The sequence below is a fragment of the Balearica regulorum genome, chromosome 6, assembly GCF_011004875.1.
Source record: "Balearica regulorum gibbericeps isolate bBalReg1 chromosome 6, bBalReg1.pri, whole genome shotgun sequence".
In the NCBI taxonomy this organism is placed as follows: Eukaryota; Metazoa; Chordata; class Aves; order Gruiformes; family Gruidae; genus Balearica; species Balearica regulorum.
In genome coordinates, this window is record NC_046189.1 from 17,450,389 (window position 1) to 17,471,671 (window position 21,283).

At 37.2% G+C, this 21,283-nt stretch overlaps 2 protein-coding genes across 2 annotated transcripts in view; both read left to right on the top strand.

The window, feature by feature from the left end:
- Positions 1-21,283, top strand: part of TTN (titin) — a 242,473-nt gene that overhangs the window by 18,567 nt on the left and 202,623 nt on the right. The window contains 27 exon segments of the mRNA XM_075756546.1: positions 427-685; positions 1,009-1,069; positions 1,183-1,395; positions 2,124-2,266; positions 2,918-3,123; positions 3,238-3,468; positions 4,024-4,268; positions 4,993-5,216; positions 5,342-5,506; positions 5,609-5,777; positions 6,265-7,955; positions 8,053-8,334; positions 8,608-8,874; positions 9,028-9,300; positions 9,408-9,671; positions 9,771-10,031; positions 10,577-10,837; positions 11,320-11,583; positions 11,677-11,937; positions 12,108-12,368; positions 12,812-13,072; positions 13,170-13,311; positions 13,401-13,566; positions 13,771-14,002; positions 14,563-14,847; positions 14,949-15,074; positions 16,958-17,146. Of these exon segments, the coding sequence (XP_075612661.1) occupies positions 427-685; positions 1,009-1,069; positions 1,183-1,395; positions 2,124-2,266; positions 2,918-3,123; positions 3,238-3,468; positions 4,024-4,268; positions 4,993-5,216; positions 5,342-5,506; positions 5,609-5,777; positions 6,265-7,955; positions 8,053-8,334; positions 8,608-8,874; positions 9,028-9,300; positions 9,408-9,671; positions 9,771-10,031; positions 10,577-10,837; positions 11,320-11,583; positions 11,677-11,937; positions 12,108-12,368; positions 12,812-13,072; positions 13,170-13,311; positions 13,401-13,566; positions 13,771-14,002; positions 14,563-14,847; positions 14,949-15,074; positions 16,958-17,146 (7,402 nt within the window).
- Positions 17,526-21,247, top strand: LOC142602291 (myopalladin-like). Its single transcript, XM_075755777.1, has 4 exons — positions 17,526-17,556; positions 17,822-17,943; positions 18,800-19,418; positions 20,515-21,247. Exons 1-4 carry the CDS (start codon positions 17,526-17,528, stop codon positions 21,141-21,143), a joined length of 1,401 nt encoding a protein of 466 aa, XP_075611892.1. The 3' UTR covers positions 21,144-21,247.

Below are 21,283 nucleotides of genomic sequence, written 5' to 3' on the forward strand. Positions count from 1 at the left end.
TGTTTAATCTTTTTAACTCTATAAAATACTTTGTTTAATCTTTTAACTCTATTAAACTTACGCAGCCATACAATTTATCTCTAATACAAACTATTCAGAATGTCTGTTACAGGGGTGATTCTTCACAATTATGTCACACAGTAGATTGATCTTTGCTGCAGTGAAACAATTTCTCACCATGATCTGCATAAACATCCACCTACCTTTTCATTTTCTTGTTAATAATAGTAATGTTCAGAGATCCCAAATCCAGTCTCAAATACTTCCCTTTGGAAAATGCCTCTTTTTTCCTGGATACACTGCTGAACAGAACAATGTTTTGAATTAGATGTTAAATTTTCCATTCAAATAGGTTTTAGTTATTTAAATATCTGTTCAGTAGTGAAAATATATACTGACTGTGATACTTATTTTTTTGTCCTACAGGGCCTCAAAAATAAGACTGTGACTGAAGGTGAGTCTGTAACTCTGGAGTGCCATATATCTGGTCATCCTCAGCCTACTGTGACATGGTACAGGGAAGACTACAAGATTGAGAGCTCAATGGACTTCCAGATCACTTTCAAAGCAGGGCTTGCTCGCCTTGTGATTCGTGAAGCCTTTGCAGAAGACAGTGGAAGATTTACCTGCACTGCTACCAATAAGGCGGGGAGTGTCAGCACATCTTGCCACTTACATGTGAAAGGTAAAATTATAATCTTCCTGCAGTGATAAATATACTTGTTAACTGCATATTACTTGTAATGTAACTTAGACATTTTCTCAGCTCCCAAGTAGAACATATTCCTTAAATTGCATTCCAGGGCTGTTAGGTAATAGGGCTGTAAGAACATGAGGAAAAGGGCAATTAAGGGCTGATGGAGGCTCTTAACTTGCTTCCTCAGTGGAAGTACCTGGCCCTCTGGGCCAACTAACTACTTAACCTTCTCTCTCTTTGTGTCAACTAAACTCACTGTTTAATAACTATTAAAGTATTTTAAAATCCACTATATCATATTTGCCTTGCAGTTTCAGAAGAAATTGAGACTCGAGAAACCATTTCTGAGAAGGCTGTTACAGAAGAGAAACGGTAAAGTTACTCTCCTAAACAGACTGTTGCTATTGTGGTCATTAGTTTCTTGTACTCTGTTTATGAGAGCCTCAGACATCAGCTCATTTACCTGCACTGGAATCTTGTTTCAGCTATGTGGAGACAAAGGACATTGTAATGGAAGATGTCTCTACTGCAGCAGAGGAAGTAATGGGAGAACCCATGCCTCCTTTCTTCATAAGAAAACCCATAGTACATAAATTAATTGAAGGTGGGAGCATTATTTTTGAATGCCAAGTAGGGGGCAACCCAAAGCCACATGTCTACTGGAAAAAAGGTGGAGTTCCTCTAACGACTGGCTACAGGTACTTTGAATACAATGCACAAAAACTATTTAAGCATAATTTTAAAGAATATTTAATTGGCAATGCCATGATTTTGATTCCCTTTCTGATGCTGAGCCAAATAACATCACTGATTTCTGTGAAACTTTATTTTTGAAATGGAAAAATCTTAGGATCATGTCTTAATGTGAAACTTTAGAAGGCCTCTAAGTTTTAAAATACAAATATTCAAAAGAATGTAAAAAGAGAAATTATGCATATCCTTAAAAACAAATCAGGAAGAAGTTTTGCATTTGTTTTATCCTGTCTGTGCAATGTTTGCATTTTGTCTATGCAAATGTTGTCTATAGAAAGCAACACACTTTCTAGCAGAGGAAAAAGAATATATTTATCGCATTCTTGAAATATATCATGCTGTAATGACCCATATTAAGATAAACTATGTGCACACAGCATATACCATTTTACTGTGTCTGACAACTAGATCTCTGATATTTCAGTACCGCTGTTTACATCTCATTTATTTTAGTGACAACAGGAAGAAAGTAGACCTGTACTCTAGTTTCAGCATGGTAACTTTTCCTGTGCTGTTCTGCAGATTCATTGAGTGAGAATTGCCTGCAAAAGTTCCTCTTTTTTTGTCTTATACAAGTCAGGAGTTATTCTAATTAACTGTATAACTAAAAGCAAATTCAATAAAAAGTATATTCATCAGAATTATAGAAAGCTTGTACTTATATTTTCTATAGATACAAAGTAAGTTACAAAAGAGAAACCGGGGAATGCAAACTTGAAATTTCCATGACTTTTGCCGACGATGCCGGAGAATACACTATTGTTGTTCGTAATAAACATGGTGAAGCTTCTGCAACGGTCTCCTTACTAGAAGAAGGTACATAGTAGATTAAAGAAATGGGAAAAATATTTCTTAAAATTAACTTTAAAATGGGAGAAATATTTTAAATTGTGCTGAAAATTCTTTGCAGCTTAGTTTGATCAATTCAAGAAACATAAAGGGAGATCTGGTGGCTCTGTTTCTGCAAGGCAGAGAATTTGACATCAGATTCTTGAAGGACTTATACTCTTTGCTGGAATGTGTACCTATAGGAACCTTATTCTGTTGATGTCCATAACAGTCTACATAACATAAGACATTCAGAGTGATGTGGGGAAAGGGGTCTAATCAAGTTCTATTACAGGGAAAGAAGCTAACTTTTTTTTTTTAATCCATTGTCCATGTTAAAACTCATGAAAGTTTGCAGGAGACAGAGCCACAGTGAAGAAATTGTAAAACAGACTCTACAAGCGCTTCCACTTTGAAAACTAGAACACCTAAATAGCAGTGAAACTTTTACCTGTTTATAAAGCTCATCTGAGGGCATCGGTCTTTGTATTTTATTGCTGTTTGTATTTTATTGGCTAAACAGACAGAAACTCTGCTTGAATCACCAAAACCAGTAAAATAAGTTTGTACTTGTTTTCTCTATTCAATCCAGTGAAAACCACAAAAACTTGTCAAAATTAATGTGTTCTTATTTCTTAGCTGATTATGAAGCCTACATAAAATCACAACAAGAAATGATGTACCAAACTCAAGTGACTGCATATGTACAGGAACCTAAAGTGGCTGAGGTAGCCCCAGCTATTTCATATGGTGACTTTGAAAAAGAATATGAAAAAGAACAAGCCCTAATTAGGAAGAAAATGGCGAAAGATACAGTGATGGTCAGAACTTTTGTAGAAGATGAGGTATGTGTGCCACTCCATACTGAATTTATACACCAACATTTTACCAGTACAAATCACTTCTTTACAAGGTCATTATCTGACACACAGAACTAATAGTCTTGCTTTTCTGTACAGGAATTCCACATTTCTTCTTTTGAAGAAAGACTTATCAAGGAAATCGAACTCAGAATTATTAAGACCACCTTAGATGAACTTCTTGAAGAAGATGGAGAGGAGATGATGGTTGATATTTCTCAATCTGAAGCTATAGAAGCAGGATTTGATTTAAGATTAAAGAATTACAGAACCTTTGAAGGGACAGGAGTTACTTTCCATTGCAAGACAACTGGATATCCATTGCCGAAGGTACCCCAAACCTGTATGACATTACTCTCTTTAAAAAACCATCTGGTGCTCTACTTGAAAAATGTCTTAACATCTCATTGTCAGTCATTCTACATTCTGCATAGAAAACAGCAAATCTTAAAGGAAAGCCAGTCTTTTGTTTTGCTATCAAGCTGAATTTTCCTTTCCTTAATAGAATAGTGTTGTGTTAGTTAGCCAGTTCAGAGGTAGGTGAGATTTACCAGTTAAACTGGTCTTGCTCCCGAGTATATCTGAGTTAGCTCACACAAGCAGGGAACACAAAAGCAAATCTGGTCTAGGTCACTTTGCTGTTTGTCAAAATGGGATTTATATCTGCTTCTAGCTCCAAAACTCATGTTTCAGGCTACTGTGAAAACATGTTAATTTAGCCTCACTTATTTTAAGTAAAAATGTTAATGTTAACATATATACATAGGCTGTGATGATGCAACAGCTGAAAAATAGGAAGTTGTAATATGTTCTATGCATGGAACATTACTGGATCTTTGTCTTTAGGAAAGCTCACATAGCATTCCACTGTTTCTTTCCATGCAGATTGCATGGTACAAAGATGGTAAGCGCATAAGGCATGGAGAGCGCTACCGTATGGAACTTCTGCAAGACGGCAGTGCCAGTCTGCGTTTGCCTGTTGTTTTACCTGAAGATGAAGGAATTTATACTGTCTTTGCCAGTAATATGAAAGGAAATGCCATTTGCTCAGCAAAACTCTACGTTGAGCCAGTTGCACCCACAGCAACTCCAGGTTATATGCCAGGACCAGAAGTTATGAGAAGATATAGGTGGGTACACAGTAATATATAAATTTCATGAGACCTCAGTCTGTTGTGATAGACAGTCCAAAAACGCATTACACAGCAGCTAAACGGCTTAAGTTAGTGGCATTTGCATACGTCTAGAGAAACTCTAAATGCTGTTTTCATGGCTTATATTGATTTATGTGCCAACTCTTTATCTGATTTGCCGCCTTAATGAGCAATGCAGTTCCCAGAGTACCATCATTCACATGCATATCTAGCCACAGTATCAGATTTACAACGTCAGTAACCATATTTATTTCTTAAAGTACTCATGTTTTGGAAGAAAATTCTTCTGCACTTGGGAGTTTTAGTACTGTGCGCAACTCTTACTCCCCACCCTTGAAATAGCTGTATTTTATGACAGAAAAAAATCCAGTGTTGGCATGTACTGTGTTCTGTCTCCATATACATACACACGCATGCACAAACGTACACAGGATTACACCCATATCTGTACAATATCCAAACCCCCAAAATTTCCCTGCCTGTAGTATGTCCTCATACTATTCAGCTATACAAATTACTGTCAAAAACCTCAAGAAAATTGACTACAAATAAAAATTACTTTTGTCACAATTTCTCACACAGATAAATTGAAAAACCTCTTTAAAATAAATTATGCTAAAAGCAAAAGTTGAACTCCGTTTATTGTGTCAGCCCACTGCTATATGACGTCATACACATATGTCTTATCTTTTCCTTCCAGGTCTATTTCTCCACGCTCTCCAAGCCGGTCTCCTGCCCGCAGTTCTCCTTCTCGTTCTCCTGCCCGCAGATTAGAAGAAACCGATGAAGGACAACTAGAGAGACTATATAAGCCAGTTTTCGTACTGAAACCTACATCATTTAAATGTGCACAGGGGCAGACAGCAAGATTTGACTTAAAAGTTGTTGGCAGACCTATGCCAGAGACATACTGGTTCCATAATGGTACATCAGTCTCATTTTCACCGTTTTCAATAATCTTAAAAAAAAAATCTTATATGTATTTTACATCTTGTTGAGACACTGTTTTGAGTGCAAATTTTTTTTTTTTTTTTTGTATGTATCTGCAGGTCAACAAGTGGTTAATGACTACACCCATAAAATAGTGATTAAAGAAGATGGAACTCAGTCATTGATCATTGTTCCTGCTATGCCTGATGACTCTGGAGAATGGGCTGTAATTGCTCAGAACAGGGCAGGCAAAGCTTCAGTCTCAATGACACTGACTGTGGAAGGTATCTACTGTGCATGCTGTTTCTAGGAGGCTGAGGAGTGTTTCTTATTAAAAACCATGGTTATGTCATTTCCTCTTGGATAACTTACCTTTGCTCTTTCAGCTAAGGAAGACCTAGTCAGACCACACTTTGTGGAAAGACTGAAGAATGTTAGTGTAAAGGAGGGCTCTAGGCTGGAGATGGCAGTGAAAGCTACTGGTAACCCTAATCCTGACATTGTATGGCTGAAGAACAGTGACATCATTGTACCTCATAAATACCCCAAAATAAAGTAAGCATTTTTATTTTGTTTAAATAGCAAAGTGCCCCCTACTGTGTGCTGAATCCCTAGAAGGGATTCACTAGGGGCTTAGTCCAACGACTACTGAAGCTACTAACAGCTTTTGCATTACTCTTAGCAAGGCTAAGAGATATAAAATACTTTGTAGGACTCACTCCATTTTTTCCAGCCTGTGTTTTTTTGTATTTTGTATTCTGCAGAGTCAATGCTTTTACAACAGAGATTTAGGGAACCTTTATCTGTCTCTGATTTTAAGTCCTCTGCAGGCAAAACTGCCATTAAATTCAAGACTGGTTATTATTATCCTTATCTGTTTGATTCTTAGGCACTGCACTCATAAACAGTAATAAATGTAAACAACATGTCTAATTCCTCCAGAAATCTACTTTTGGAGGTTTTGAGCTAATTTTGGAGAAAGGCAAAAATGAATAACAAAGAAGTGCAAAAAATTTTTTTAAAAATTGTTTTAATATTTCAGGATTGAGGGAACCAAGGGGGCGGCTGCCCTTAAAATTGAATCTACTGCCAGGCAAGATGCTGCATGGTATACTGCTACTGCTATCAATAAAGCTGGGCGGGACACTACTCGGTGCAAAGTAAATGTTGAAGTTCAACATGCAGAACCTGAACCAGAAAGGAGATTAATCATTCCAAAAGGAACTTATAAAGCCAAGGAGATTGCAGCACCAGAGTTAGAGCCTCTCCATTTACGTTATGGTCAAGAGCAATGGGAGGAAGGAGATCTCTATGACAAAGAAAAGCAACAGAAACCATTTTTTAAGAAGAAGCTCACATCTCTGAGGCTCAAGCAATTTGGACCAGCACACTTTGAGTGCAGGCTTACACCAATTGGTGACCCAACCATGGTGGTGGAGTGGTTGCATGATGGCAAACCCTTGGAAGCAGCTAACAGACTCCGCATGATCAATGAGTTTGGGTACTGTAGCTTGGACTATGGAGTGGCCTATTCCAGAGATAGTGGAGTGATCACTTGCAGGGCAACTAACAAATATGGTACAGACCATACATCCGCTACTCTGATCGTGAAGGATGAGAAAAGCCTTGTGGAAGATTCCCAGTTGCCAGAAGGCAGAAGGGGACTGCAGCGAATTGAAGAGTTAGAAAGAATGGCTCATGAGGGTGCTCTTCCTGCAGTTGCAGTGGACCAAAAGGAAAAACAAAAACCAGAAATTGTTTTGGTTCCTGAACCTGCAAGAGTCCTGGAAGGTGAAACAGCACGATTCCGCTGCCGTGTGACTGGCTATCCTTTGCCTAAGGTCAACTGGTACCTCAATGGACAGCTCATCCGTAAGAGCAAAAGGTTTAGACTCCGGTATGATGGAATCTACTACCTGGATATTGTGGACTGCAAATCGTATGACACAGGAGAGGTGAAAGTCACTGCAGAGAATCCAGAAGGCTTTATTGAACATAAGGTGAGACTTGAGATCCAGCAGAGGGAAGATTTCAGATCTGTTCTTCGTCGTGCTCCTGAACCCAAACATGAGCCTGTAGTGACAGAGCCTGGAAAACTTCTCTTTGAGGTACAGAAGGTAGACAAACCTGCAGAGGCAACAACCAAAGAAGTGGTGAAACTGAAAAGGGCTGAAAGAATCACTCATGAGAAGCTTTCAGAGGAATCTGAAGAGCTACGCAGTAAATTCAAGCGCAGGACAGAAGAGGGCTATTATGAAGCCATCACTGCTGTGGAACTTAAGTCTCGCAAAAAAGATGAATCATATGAAGAAATGTTAAAAAAGACAAAGGAAGAACTTCTTCACTGGACCAAAGAGATCCCAGAGGAAGAGAAGAAAGAACTTCCTCCTGAAGGCAAAATCACCATTCCAACATTCAAACCAGAGAAGGTCGAGCTTAGTCCAAGCATGGAGGCTCCTAAGATATTTGAACGAATTCAAAGCCAGACTGTAGCCCAGGGGACTGATGCACACTTCCGTGTGAGAGTGGTGGGAAAACCAGACCCTGAGTGTCAGTGGTTCAAAAATGGTGTGCAGATTGAAAGGACTGATCGTGTGTATTGGTACTGGCCTGAAGATAATGTTTGTGAATTAGTTATCAGAGACGTGACTTCTGACGATTCTGCCAGCATCATGGTGAAAGCAGTCAATATAGCTGGTGAAACTTCTAGCCATGCTTTCCTGTTAGTGCAAGGTAATTTAAATTCTCTTACTTTTATCCTACTGCTTATCATAGTGCGTTAAGTCTGTATGGTCAGTGCACTGTTGATTCATCACATATTGTTTTCCAGCCAAGCAGTTAATCAGCTTCACCCAGAAGTTGCAAGATATTGTTGCTAAAGAGAGAGACTCCATGGCAACGTTTGAATGTGAGACATCAGAACCCTTTGTCAAAGTGAAATGGTTTAAGGATGGAATTGAGATTCATTCTGGAGACAAATACCGGATGCATTCAGACAGAAAGGCTCATTTTCTTTCTGTACTAGCAATTGAAGTGTCTGATGCTGATGACTACAGCTGTGCACTGGTAGAAGATGAATCCATAAAAACTACTGCAAAGCTTACTGTTGAAGGTAAGAAGCACACAAGTCCGTATCATGCAGTACTGTTACACTGAAATCAGCTTCAGGCAGAAATAAAACAATCTAAGCTGATGTCTAATGCACTAAGATATGTTCAAGCTGCTTTCATATTCTCAGAATCCAGTATGAAAACTTGGAGATATATTTATGTAAAATGATTACACTGTATATATATTAATTTCCTTAGGCTTATTTAATAAGAAATGTTTTCATCAGGGGTATCTAATCAAGCTTATTCATGAATGTAATTATTTTTGCCTGTAGGTGCTGTGGTTGAGTTTATAAAAGAACTTGAGGATGTTGAAGTACCAGAATCCTTCTCAGGTGAACTTGAATGTGAGGTTTCCCCAGAAGATGTGGAGGGGAAATGGTATCATGGCGATGTTGAACTCGCTTCTAATCATAAATATGTGATTACATCCCGCCGTGGTCGCCAAATCCTCACTATTAAAGATGTTAATAAAGATGATCAAGGAGAGTATAGCTTTGTTGTTGACGGGAAAAGGACTCACTGCAAACTGAAGATGAAGCGTAAGCATTTCTAATACTTATATTGTCTCTATATCATAGATTTTCTATATTATAGCATATATTATAGCTACATCACTATATCCCATACTGCCTTAATATTCAATAATCTCCTTATCTGTTATGAGAATTAATTAACTTCACTTCATTCCACAGCTCGTCCCATGGTTATTCTTCAAGGACTTACTGATCAAAAAGTCTGTGAGGGAGATATTGTACAACTTGAAGTTAAAGTCTCCCTAGAAAATGTGGAAGGTGTCTGGATGAAAGATGGTCATGAAATTCAATCAAGTGATCGTATTCACATTGTGTTGGATAAACAGTCACACATGTTGCTGATAGAAGATGCAACAAAGGAAGATAGTGGAACTTATTCTTTTAGTGTTCCTGGTCTTGGACTGTCAACCACTGGGCGGATCACAGTGTACAGTAAGTCATTATCATGATTTTGAAGGTGTGTTTGATTTTTGGGTCCTTTAGGATTACTTTTTAAAGGCATAGTTTTTTTCATTGTGAATATTTTTGTAACTTGACAGGTGTGGAAATAGTGGTGCCTCTAAAAGATGTTCACATAGTTGAAGGAACAAAAGCTATCCTCGAATGCAAAGTTTCAGCACCTGATGTGTCTTCCTCCAAATGGTACCTAAATGATCATCAGATAAAACCTGATGAACGTGTACAAGCTGTATGTAAAGGCACTAAACAGAGGCTAGTGCTTACCAGAACCCATGCATCAGATGAAGGACATTATAAGCTAATGGTTGGCAAAGTTGAAACAAGTTGCAATGTCACAGTTGAAAGTAGGTTTCCTTTAAGATGCACAGTTCTTTGTCAGATTATTTCTTTAAATACAAAAATGTGGAAGCAACTAATATATTTGTAATGTATTCTTTTTACAGAAATTCGGATTATTAGAGGTCTTCGTGACATCACATGCACTGAAACACAGAATGTATCCTTTGAGGTTGAGCTCTCTCATTCAGGGATTGATGTAATTTGGCATTTCAAAGGCCAAGAGATAAAGGCTGGTCCTAAATATAAAATTGAAGCACACGGCAAAATATATAAATTGACAGTGGTGAAGATGATGAAAGATGATGAAGGAGAATATGTATTTTATGCTGGAGAGAAGAAAACATCTGGAAAGCTTATAGTAGCAGGTTAGTATGGTTAAAGTCCAAGATTTTTATTTCACTGCGATTTAAAAACAATGCTCAATGTACTGTATTTTGTAATTGTAGCAATTATCCTCTTTCTGATCTTTTTTGTCTTTAATTGTGTTTTTTTCCTGTGTTCTCCTTGTTCATCCTCTTATCTTTTGTGATTAGTATAATTTGATTTCAACAAAGCTTTTAAGTAAGTGCGTATGTGTTTTGCTAAATCAGAGCTACAGTATGGAAAAAAGCTGTAGTAGGCTTTTGATGGAATTAATGTAGAAAAGAAGATTTTTGTCTTGACTATTCATTATACCTGTGCTGATAATAAAAAGAATAAATAAGAATAACTAGGATAGAAGTAAGGAACATCTTTTTGTGATGTTCGAGTCATATTCTATTCTTGATTTTTCACAGAACTCAGAATGTCTACGGCATGCTGCATATTAGGGCAAAGAATTCCAACATCAACTTTTCACATAGTTGCGTTTCCGTATGGGGAAAAGTTGAACAGCAACACAACAAAACCATGCATTTTTTCTTCCCAACAGGTGGTGCCATCTCAAAGCCTCTCACTGACCTGACTGTGGCGGAGTCCCAGACAGCTCTTTTTGAATGTGAGGTGGCAAATCCTGAATCAGATGGCCAGTGGCTAAAAAATGGTAGACCATTACCTATGACAGATCAGTACCGTGCTGAATCGGATGGTGTAAAGAGAAGGCTCAATATCCCTGTCACAAAACTGGATGATATGGGTGAATACAGCTATGAAATAGCAAGCTCAAAGACATCTGCCAAACTGAAGGTCGAAGGTCAGTAATTTCTATAACTAACTGATGTCTTTAAGACTCAGTCCAGCATCATTCACTGTGTCTTGGATCAGGCCCTAAGATGCAAGCATATTTGCTTCATTTTTTGAAAATATTTTTATATTATGTGCTTTCTGAGATAGCAAACTTACCTTATTGTGGGGTCTCCGTATTTGGAATTTAGCATGGTATTTTAATAAAAACATGTTTCATTCAAGGTACTATTCAAATTCTTTCTTTTCTAGCTGTGTAGTAAACATATCAAATAAAAAACCCGTCTTTCTCATGAATGCTACAAGTAAACATTCGTTTTTGTGTTCCAAGCACACCACTGGTGGAAAATGTATAAATCGATATATACATACTAGATTTTAAAATGAAGCACCATAATTCAGTTTTATTAAGATTAATCTATTTACTATAATTTTTAATTTTGGTCTGTTAAGTTTTTTTGTGGTTTTTTTTTTCTTCTTTTTTTTCCCTAGCTGTTAAGATAAAGAAGACACTGAAGAACTTGACTGTGACAGAAACACAGGAGGCAGTTTTCAGCGTAGAACTGACCCACCCTGATGTGAAAGGAGCTCTGTGGATTAAAAATGGTGTTGAACTTGAATCAAATGACAAATATAACATTTCAGTGAAAGGAACTATTCACACACTGAAAATCAAACACTGTGTTGTCACTGATGAGTCTGTTTATAGCTTTAAGCTTGGAAAGATAGGAGCAAATGCCAGGCTTCATGTGGAAAGTAAGTCAATCTGGTTTGAATGTTTGCTTTAATGTGTGGTTTGAAATTCAAATCAAACACATTGCTGAATCTTGCTAACTTTTTTTCCTCAAGCTGTCAAGATCATCAAAAAGCCAAAGGATGTGACTGCTTTGGAAAATGCTGTTGTCTCCTTTGAACTGAGTGTATCCCATGATACTGTACCAGTCCGATGGTTCCACAAAAATGTTGAGCTTAAACAAAGTGATAAATACAAGATGATATCTCAAAGGAAAGTTCATAAACTTATGCTGCATAACATATCTCCTGCCGATGCTGGGGAATACACAGCTCTTGTTGGGCAAATTGAGTGTAAAGCAAAACTGTTTGTGGAAAGTAAGTATTGTAAATTTGTAAGAAAGTAATTAATTGCTACAGCAACTCATATTGAACATCTTGACCTGACACTTCATAGCTTGTTATCCCAGGTTTTTTTGCAGTTTCCACACATACTGACTTTTAAAAATTCCTTTCTTTTCTTTTGTCTTTTTTTTTCCCCCTCTTAGCCATACACATCACAAAGACTATGAAAAACATTGAGATCCCTGAGACCAAAACCGCTTCTTTTCAATGTGAAGTTTCTCATTTCAATGTGCCTGCTGTCTGGTTGAAAAATGGTGTAGAGATTGAAATGAGTGAAAAGTTCAAAATAGTGGTCCAGGGGAAACTCCATCAGCTCAATATCATGAACACAAGTAGTGAAGATTCTGCAGAATACACCTTTGTGTGTGGAAATGACAGAGTCAGTGCAACTCTGACCGTAAAACGTACGTAAAAATCAAATTAACCAGAATATTTTACAGTTACCAATAATAGAGTTTGTGTTAAAACATGCACTTGGTGCAATTCAGACAAAACCAGCACTGTTGTAGAGGGTTTTTTCAAATAATCCTAAACAGCCTCAATTATATTTTTAAAAGAGATCTGGAAGCTCTGAACTTGAAAGTCAGATCCTGGATTCTTCTGTGTAGACCAACATGCCTAAACACCAAGTCACCATAGGAGACAGAATTTGCATTCCTATGTCATTCAGAAGTTTTGGGAAATTTAATTGTAGTATTGGTTCTGGACACAGAGCCTTCCTTTTAATGTTACCAAATATCAGAATCTGTCTTAAAGAATTTTAAACATCTCTGATCCAGTTAACCTGTTTAAAATAAAGCAAAACAGAACAAACTAACTCAAACCATGTTCATTTCTTTTCTTCTAGCCATTTTAATTACCTCCATGCTAAAAGACATCAATGCTGAAGAGAAAGATACAATAACATTTGAAGTTACTGTTAACTATGAAGGTATCTCATATAAATGGCTGAAGAATGGGGTGGAAATAAAATCGACTGATAAATGCCAGATACGAACAAAGAAGCTCACACACTCCCTCTCCATAAGGAATGTGCATTTTGGCGATGCTGCAGAATACAGTTTTGTTGCTGGAAAAGCAGCTTCATCAGCCACTTTATATGTGGAAGGTATTTGTCTTCTTGATTTGTATATTTAGTGACTTCTAGTGGCTTAAATAGCACCATGGCACTCATTCTATTTTTTTTTTTTTTTTTCCTGCCCTAGCTCGTCACATTGAATTTAGGAAGCATATTAAAGACATCAAGGTTGTGGAGAAGAAGAGGGCTATTTTTGAATGTGAAATTTCAGAACCTGACATTCAGGTCCAGTGGATGAAGGATGGACAAGAACTCCAGATTGGTGACAGGTAAATGATTGCTTCTACACCATATTGACTTTTGATATGTATTATCCCCCAGGAAATAACTTGTTCATTTTCTTTTCTGATGTCCTTAGGATGAAAATTCAGAGAGAGAAATATGTCCATCGTCTCATCATACCTTCCACAAGAATGTCTGATGCTGGTCAGTACACTGTAGTAGCAGGTGGAAACACATCCAGTGCCAATTTGGTAGTGGAAGGTCGTGACATTCGTATCAGAAGCATCCATAAAGATATTCAGGTATGGCCTATACAGAAGAATAAATATTTCATGTCTTTGTCACTCAAAGAATAATGCAAAGGAAAAGCAACAATATCTAATCAGCAAGAGTTCTAACACAAAAATCTGTAATCATAAGGTCAGAGCCACCTTCTAGGAAACTGGAATGTAGGACCATCTGTAAAAACAAATGCTGTTTCTAATATTTATTCTACTTATTCAAAGGTCATTGAGAGACAAAGAGCTGAAATTGAATTTGAAGTCAATGAAGATGACATTGAACCACAGTGGTACAAGGACGGTATTGAGATCAACTTCCAATATGAGGAAAGATACAGTTATGTGGTGGAAAGGAGAGTTCATCGAATGAGCATCTTTGAAACCACTTACTCTGATGCTGGAGAATATACTTTTGTTGCAGGACGGAATAGAAGTTCTGTTGTTCTCTATGTGAATGGTATGTGTCCCCACAAACAATGCTTTGACTGTATTTATTACTGTGTGTTTTTCTGATTTCTATATAACTTTTCTGGAATTTTAACTCTGAAAGTTAAAAAATAAAAAAAAAACCCAACCCAAAGAGAATCTTATGTCTGGAACACTACCAAAATCCTCATGTACGTGGATGTTTCTTGCTCTACTGAAATAGCTGACTGGCTGATGAAAATGCTATAGCAGTTCTTTTCCCCACTGTGTTTATTTAGACCAGGAAATTCTCAAGTCCAAATAAAATTAATTTGTTCATATGGAGAAATATGCCTTGCCAAGAGGGATCAATCTAACAATTCTTGGACGTGTTTTGCCAGAAAACACGCCAACACAGCTAATTGTGTTAAGGCAGATGCTGCTAGATCATTCTGCCTGTATCAAGGAAAAGGGCAGATTTTCATGGGCACGCAAGATTGGGAATAATAAGATTTAAAAATTCCTTGCTAATATTTTTGAAGCCTTGATAAATATCAATAACGAGATTTCTCTCTCTCATTCTCCCCACCCCCCACCCCCCCAAATTTGCAGCTCCAGAGCCACCCCAGATTATTCAGGAGCTAGAGCCAACCACCGTGGAGTCTGGCAAACCTGCTCGCTTCTGTGCTATGATATCAGGCAAACCCCAGCCCAAAATTTCCTGGTACAAAGATGATCAACGGCTTTCTCCAGGTTTCAAGTGCAAATTTCTTCACGATGCACAAGAATATACTCTATTGCTGATTGAAACTTTCCCTGAAGATGCAGCAGTGTACACCTGCGAAGCAAAAAATGACTACGGAGTTGCTACAACTTCAGCTTCACTTTCAGTGGAAAGTGAGTGTCCTGGGCTCATAACAATGCCTGTGAAATAAAATTGTCAAGATGCATGTAATCTTTTTCATGTTTAAAAATTACTTCTTTTTCTTATTCTTTAGTCCCAGAAGTTGTTTCTCCTGAGCTAGAAGTGCCAGTGTATCCACCTGTTGTCATAATACCACTACGTGATGCTGTTACATCCGAGGGCCAGTCTGCTCGTTTTCAGTGCAGAGTTACAGGGACAGGTGGGTTTAATGAAATCCTGTACGTCTTTTCACCTCTCAGAATTTTTTGTCTTGAACTCAGAAAAAAGGCAACAGTATATGTGCTGGCATCACTCCTTCCCTAGAAGTACAGCTATTTGATATATGTACGCAACAAGTGTTACTCACTGACGACTATCCATTAAGCAAGTCATATGTCAAAAGTGGCATCAAGCATGGAAGTTATAAACTGTCACAAACATTAAGCACTTCTAAAAAGAAGGTCCGTTAAAAAAAAAATTGTCTTTGGAAGCTTCTCAGCATTTCAAATGCTAACTGATGTTGGAAAACTGTGTCAGTGAGAAAAATGCAGTTTCAAAACACATAGTATCATGGTGGAAAAGCATTATCATGTTAAACGAACAAGGCAAAGTTTCTGATGATGCACAGTGTCATGTCAATTAACTAAATGTACAGACTGAAACTGTGCCTCAACCTTTATCCCAAGTATTTTGTATCACTCTACAAACAGTAAACCACAATTGCATTCTTTTTCCTAGCATAAAAACATGTTTGCTCATTGTCTTTTTAAATGTAGATTTTCCTTAACTAAGTTTGCTAGCTTTAGTTACATAGAATATCATTCTACGATTAAAATAATTATTTCCAAGTTAACACCAAACCAAATAAAACTACCTTGAGTATGACTAGTAATAAAATATTCACATGGTAAACTGCAGAATAAGATCCAGTTCTAATCCCAAAGATTTACAGTTATTTAAAGATACATGAAACTCCAAATTTAAAAATAATCCTGACTGATAGCTGTGGAAAAAAAAAAAAACAAAACCAAAAAAAAAAACCCCAAAACCCCCCAAAACCCCACCCCAACAACAACAAAACCACAAAAAACCCAAAACCCAAACACACAAAATTGGTAATATACATATATATGCAAATATATATAATTTCCATTTCCTTCACTTGAAATCAAACTTTTTTTTTTTTTAAAAAAAAAGCTTTACAACAAATCTGATTCTGCTTTAGAAATGGTACTAAAACTCAGAAAATGTATGTTGGAAAGACTGGCCTGCCTTTGTTCAAAGTATGCTATTGTAACTTTTTTTTACAAGAACTGTATTTATGTGAATGTGGAAGCTGCCTTTACAGTACAGAGCATAAGGATCCTTTCATCTAGGATGAAAGTACATACTGTGCAACTGGCTATTGAAAACACTGTCTCTTCTGATGAGAGTAACAGCACACTATTTGTGTGAAAACATTTGATTCATGATGTAATGTAGTGCCAGGTGGAGAGGCATGGTTAAAGCCGCCTGCAGTCGTCGTCTTTCCCAAGTCTACAAGAATCTATATGTCAAATAACACAACAATGTATATAGGAATTTTACAAAGGTACAGAGCTAGGATATTTCTTGAGAAATATGAGGTGTAAAACTTATAATATTTGCACAAAAAGAGGCAAGGTGCTGTCCTTAGTGAAAGGATATTCCATTTTAATTTCTTTAACCTGGTAAGCTCAACCTGGTGATTTTATAGGCTGTTAATCAGCAATTGTAGCAGAATCCCTTTTCAAAAATGAGACTTTCTCTGATAGTAGTAGTAGCAAAACATTTTTAAATTTATACTTTAAGAGAGGGAAGGAAAAATTATTTTTACTCAGGAATATAGCAGCACCAGAATCAGTTTTCCCATACAAATATTTTCAATGCAGAAATCAAAACTTAAAGCAACATGTAGACCACTTTCCACTGATCGTACATTACCAAAGTAATACAAGGCACATTTAAACTTAAAAAAGATACTTGAGATTAAGATTTCTGACAGATATCAATATGAAAATAGTGTTCACTTACTGGTCTAATATCATAACTTACACTGTTTTCTTCTTTCTGTTGCTTGAGCAGATCTGAAAGTCTCTTGGTACAGCAAAGAGAGAGAGATCAAGCCATCACGGTTTTTTAGAATGACTCAGTTTGAAGACACGTATCAGCTGGAGATTGCTGAAGCTTATCCTGAGGATGAAGGAATCTATACCTTTGTGGCTAGTAATTCTGTAGGCCAAGTGACAAGCACTGCTACCTTGAAGTTAGAAGGTACAGTGTGCGATTAAAGATGATATCTTTTGTAGGTCATGTTCCATTACTAATCTTACTTTAAACTGATGATGATATGTGAGTCATTGTCTGTCATGTTGTCTTTTAACTCAATTAATTGCTACCATTTACAATATCCACAGCATACATTTATGTCTCCAAAATATAGGTCATGTACAGGAAAACTTATTTCATGGTTTTTCAATGTTCCATGCACCTCACTTTTTCATTCTCTCCAGTATTAGAATCTGTCATGCACCAAATGTGGTAGAAACCTTCTTTCTAATAGAAGTGCTTTGCTTACACATTCTTTGATTTGACTGCAAGAAGAATCTAGTAAGAGTTTTTGTATAAAATTACTTTGAAAGTGTTGGAAAACATGTTAAATAAAGGTGTGTACCAGGTAGCAGGTAGTTTATATTCATATAAATTGATGAAACATTGACCAAAGTTTTAGGGCAGAAATATTGTCTGGAGAATTTGCTATTTAAATTCTATACTGTTTTTAATATTATTTAACCATAAACATTTTGTTTTCTTTTTGCAACAGATTTCATAAATGATGAATTAGAATAATTCATGCTGTTAAATTGCAAGTTAGAAAAAAAAATCTTGAAAGAGAGAATTTATTGTAGTGTAGGGTAAGAAATTAAAAGTTGGCATGCTTCTTTTCAGGATTTAAAAAGGTTGAAGAAGTTACATCAGAGTCCCATTGGCATGTTTCTTCACCTGTTTCACTTAAGGAGGAGTCTATTGGCCAAAGGCCCACCTTTATCCAGCCTATTTCAAGCTGCAGGGTATGCAGCGGGGAATCAGTCAGATTTCAAGCTAGAGTCTCTGGCATGCCTAAACCAAAAATCCAGTGGTTTCATAATCAACAACTCATGTTGCCAACAAAAGACTTAGTTTTCCACTTTGATGAGTCAACAGGCACAGCTATACTGATAATAGTAGATGCTTTCTTAGAGCATGCTGGGCAATACTCTTGCAAGGCAAGAAATAGTGCTGGAGAAACAACTTGTACAGCTACACTTACAGTGACTGCAGAAGGTAAAGCCCCATTTTTACTTCAAAGGGATTCAGTTTGTTGCATACCACACTTTATGCTGTTACTAATGCTCTTCTTTCCTTGTTTCACATCTTTTCTTTACCAGCTAATGTTAGTAATACCCACCCTCTGTAACCCAGCCACTCTCATTTCTTCTGTTTAAGCTGTAACATTCGGAAACTTGAAAATTTGTATCGTGATATAGGTCAAAGAATAGTATCATTCTACTGAAGGCATTCAGATTTTTAAAACAAGTAATTAAGTGATCTTTATAGCATTGATTGAGGTATTTTGCACTATCCGGGGGGGGGGGGGGGGGGGGGGGGGGGGAAGAAAAGAATAAAGAAAATACCTCCTTAAAAAGTTCCATAATAAGTTTCCAATACTAAAATGGACAACTTCGGTGAAAGAAGAGACAAGCATCAACTGTGCATCAACTGCATGACTAGCTTAGGCATCACTTGTCATTCATAGATGTGAATGGGTAATCTTTGTGTCAAAAGCATAGTGCATCTGGCATGCTGAGTTTTCAAATGAAGATCATTTATTTTCATCCTCCATGCTGTTTGATTTTATTCGGAGCATGGGCCAGTAAAGTTCTTTAGACACTAATATTGTTATTATTTTTGTTACTTGATTACACAGTGCAAGCCCTAGATAGGCAAAGTTCTGGGAAAGATGTAAAAGAGTCTGTCCGGTCACAGGCTATATCAGAACTTCATGTTGCTCCTCTCACAAAGAAGAACATTAAAACCTATCAAAAAGAATTTAAATCAGTACAACAACCATCACAGGAATTGGGTGTACAAGTTTTTGAAAGCATATCAGAAAGTTTGACCGTGAAGGCTACATCAACTGAAGAAATGGAAGCCATGCACACAACAATCCTTTCCCAAACATCTCAGAGCACCAGGATCAGTATGGCCACTGCTCAGGAAATGAAAGATGTCCCTCCAAAGATTCTCTTGCAGCTCAGAGACCTAACTGTGAAATGTGGTGACACTGCTCAGTTCATATGTGGCTTAGAAAATGAATTCTCTGAGTTTTTCTGGGCTCACGAAGGTGAAAGGATAGAATTGTCTGAAAAATTGAAGATATCACAGAATGGAAGTGTCCTACTGCTCACAATCCTAAATGCCCAGATAACAGATCAAGGACTGTACAGTTGTACTGTATATAATGCTTACGGCGTGACAACAACTGCTGCAGTACTAACAGTCAAAGGTGGTTATCTGACTTTTAACATTATGACTTACCTTTTGCAACTTCATTATCACTGCCTACAGCTCACTCATATTTCTTTTATTATCAGTATATAATTGAGAAGGCTCCAGTAATAATGCTTTGAGGTTTTTCCCTCCGTTTATACAGCTCTATTTGTAAGTGACATATGCAGTACTGGGAACTGGGTATTATAACTTCACGCCTCTTCCCAAAAAGTCACAGATGTCTGAGGCTTTTTGTTCCTCTTCTGTTTCATGATATGTGGTCACATGTAAAGAAATACAGGCTGGTAGGAATTTTACCTTTTCTAAATTCCTGAAGCTGGAGTTTAAGGAAGATAATGTCAGATAAGCAATGTTGAACTAGATACCTGGTCATTTCAAACTCTATGGGTCCAACTTGTTTCCAATAAATCCAAGGTTCCAATTCCAAGGTTGGCAATATAAGTCAAAGTACTTGAAAGGATTAATGGGTGCAGGTATTGTATTACTGCACTAGTGAATGGTCTTCTACCTTTTACTCTCCCTGAGTTATAAGTATTTATTTTTGCTAAGACTCCTTCCACTTCTTCCTGACGTCAGCACATTAAAATGCTAGTAGTCTTACCACTAGTGAAGGCACAAAAATGTATTATCACCACACTGTTCAGGTGTATTTCTGCTGAGCTCAAAGGAATCAAGAGCAGAAAACTAAGATGAATCTTGAGGAAGCCATTGACCCTTTTAATTTGGCTTTTACATATTGAAGTTTCTTTCTGCACTCTTGAGCTGTGCAAAGCGCTTTACGTAATCTTCTGCTGCTACTTTCTAAATTGAGGCTCTCAATTAAAAGCAAAGATGTACTTATATCAGGCATCACAGACTAAGTCTTGGTCCCATGAAAGTCCCATAGGCTTAACTGCTACCTAGAATTAGTCCAGTAGGAACAGAGCTCTTAAATGTGTAATCACTCATATTTAATAGCATTGTTGTAGCACTAATATGATGGACATTCTTTCAATACTAATTACTGGGGTTTTTTCCCCTAAGTATAAGGATATTTTTTATTCCTGCAAAATGTCTGACCTAATCCTTTTCCTAACTTTATTCTTACCTAGCAAAAGAAGCACAAGCCAAAGCAGTAACAAAAATTACCCTTGAATCAGATACTAAAAGCTTTAAAGCAGCCAAAAATTGTCAGTTTAAAGCACCTGAAGTTAAGCAAGAATCTTCCAAGAAAACCTCAAGTTTGTTTGTATCTACATCCCAAAGACCATATGAAACTGAGAAGCAAAGAAACAGAGTCTACTATCCTGATGTTGTGCCATGTGAAGACATCACAGAAACTGACACCAAAGCACCAGAGTTTCTTGAAACTCTGCCTTCAGAAACCACTGTAAAAGAAGGAGATGATGTGTTACTCTTTTGTATAATGAAGGGTGTGCCTACACCTTGCGTGGTCTGGCTGTACAATCAGCTAATAGTTGAGGAGTCTGCACTGTGTTCCTTAAAACATGATGGGCCACTGTGCAGTTTAAGATTGTTGAAAGTTGGTCAGAACCACAAGGGTATATACAAGTGCAGAATAGTTAATCCTGCAGGACAAGCCGAGTGCAGCACCCATCTCAGAGTGACAGGTTGGCAACTGCATGTTCCTTCCAAGTATCAATTCCTCATGCATAGCATCATTGCATTCCAGTACATTCATTCCCTGAGAGATGATAAAGAACGAGAAGCATCTCATTAGTCTGTGGATTGTTGAATGTTTTCTTCAGGGATTTAAGGCATGATAAAGGCATGTTACATTAGAAACTTTCCCTCACCTTGCAAAAAAGAAAGCAAATCTTATAGAAAAGCGTACATTGCAAACAAGTTTGAAAGCATTTG

Coding starts and splice junctions, on each gene's coding strand:
- LOC142602291 (XM_075755777.1), top strand. CDS start 17,526: ATGTTAAATAAAGGTGTGTACCAGGTAGCAG. Junction 17,557..17,821: donor AGGTGTGTACCAGGTAGCAG/GTAGTTTATATT, acceptor GCTTCTTTTCAG/GATTTAAAAAGGTTGAAGAA. Junction 19,419..20,514: donor TGCAGTACTAACAGTCAAAG/GTGGTTATCTGA, acceptor ATTCTTACCTAG/CAAAAGAAGCACAAGCCAAA.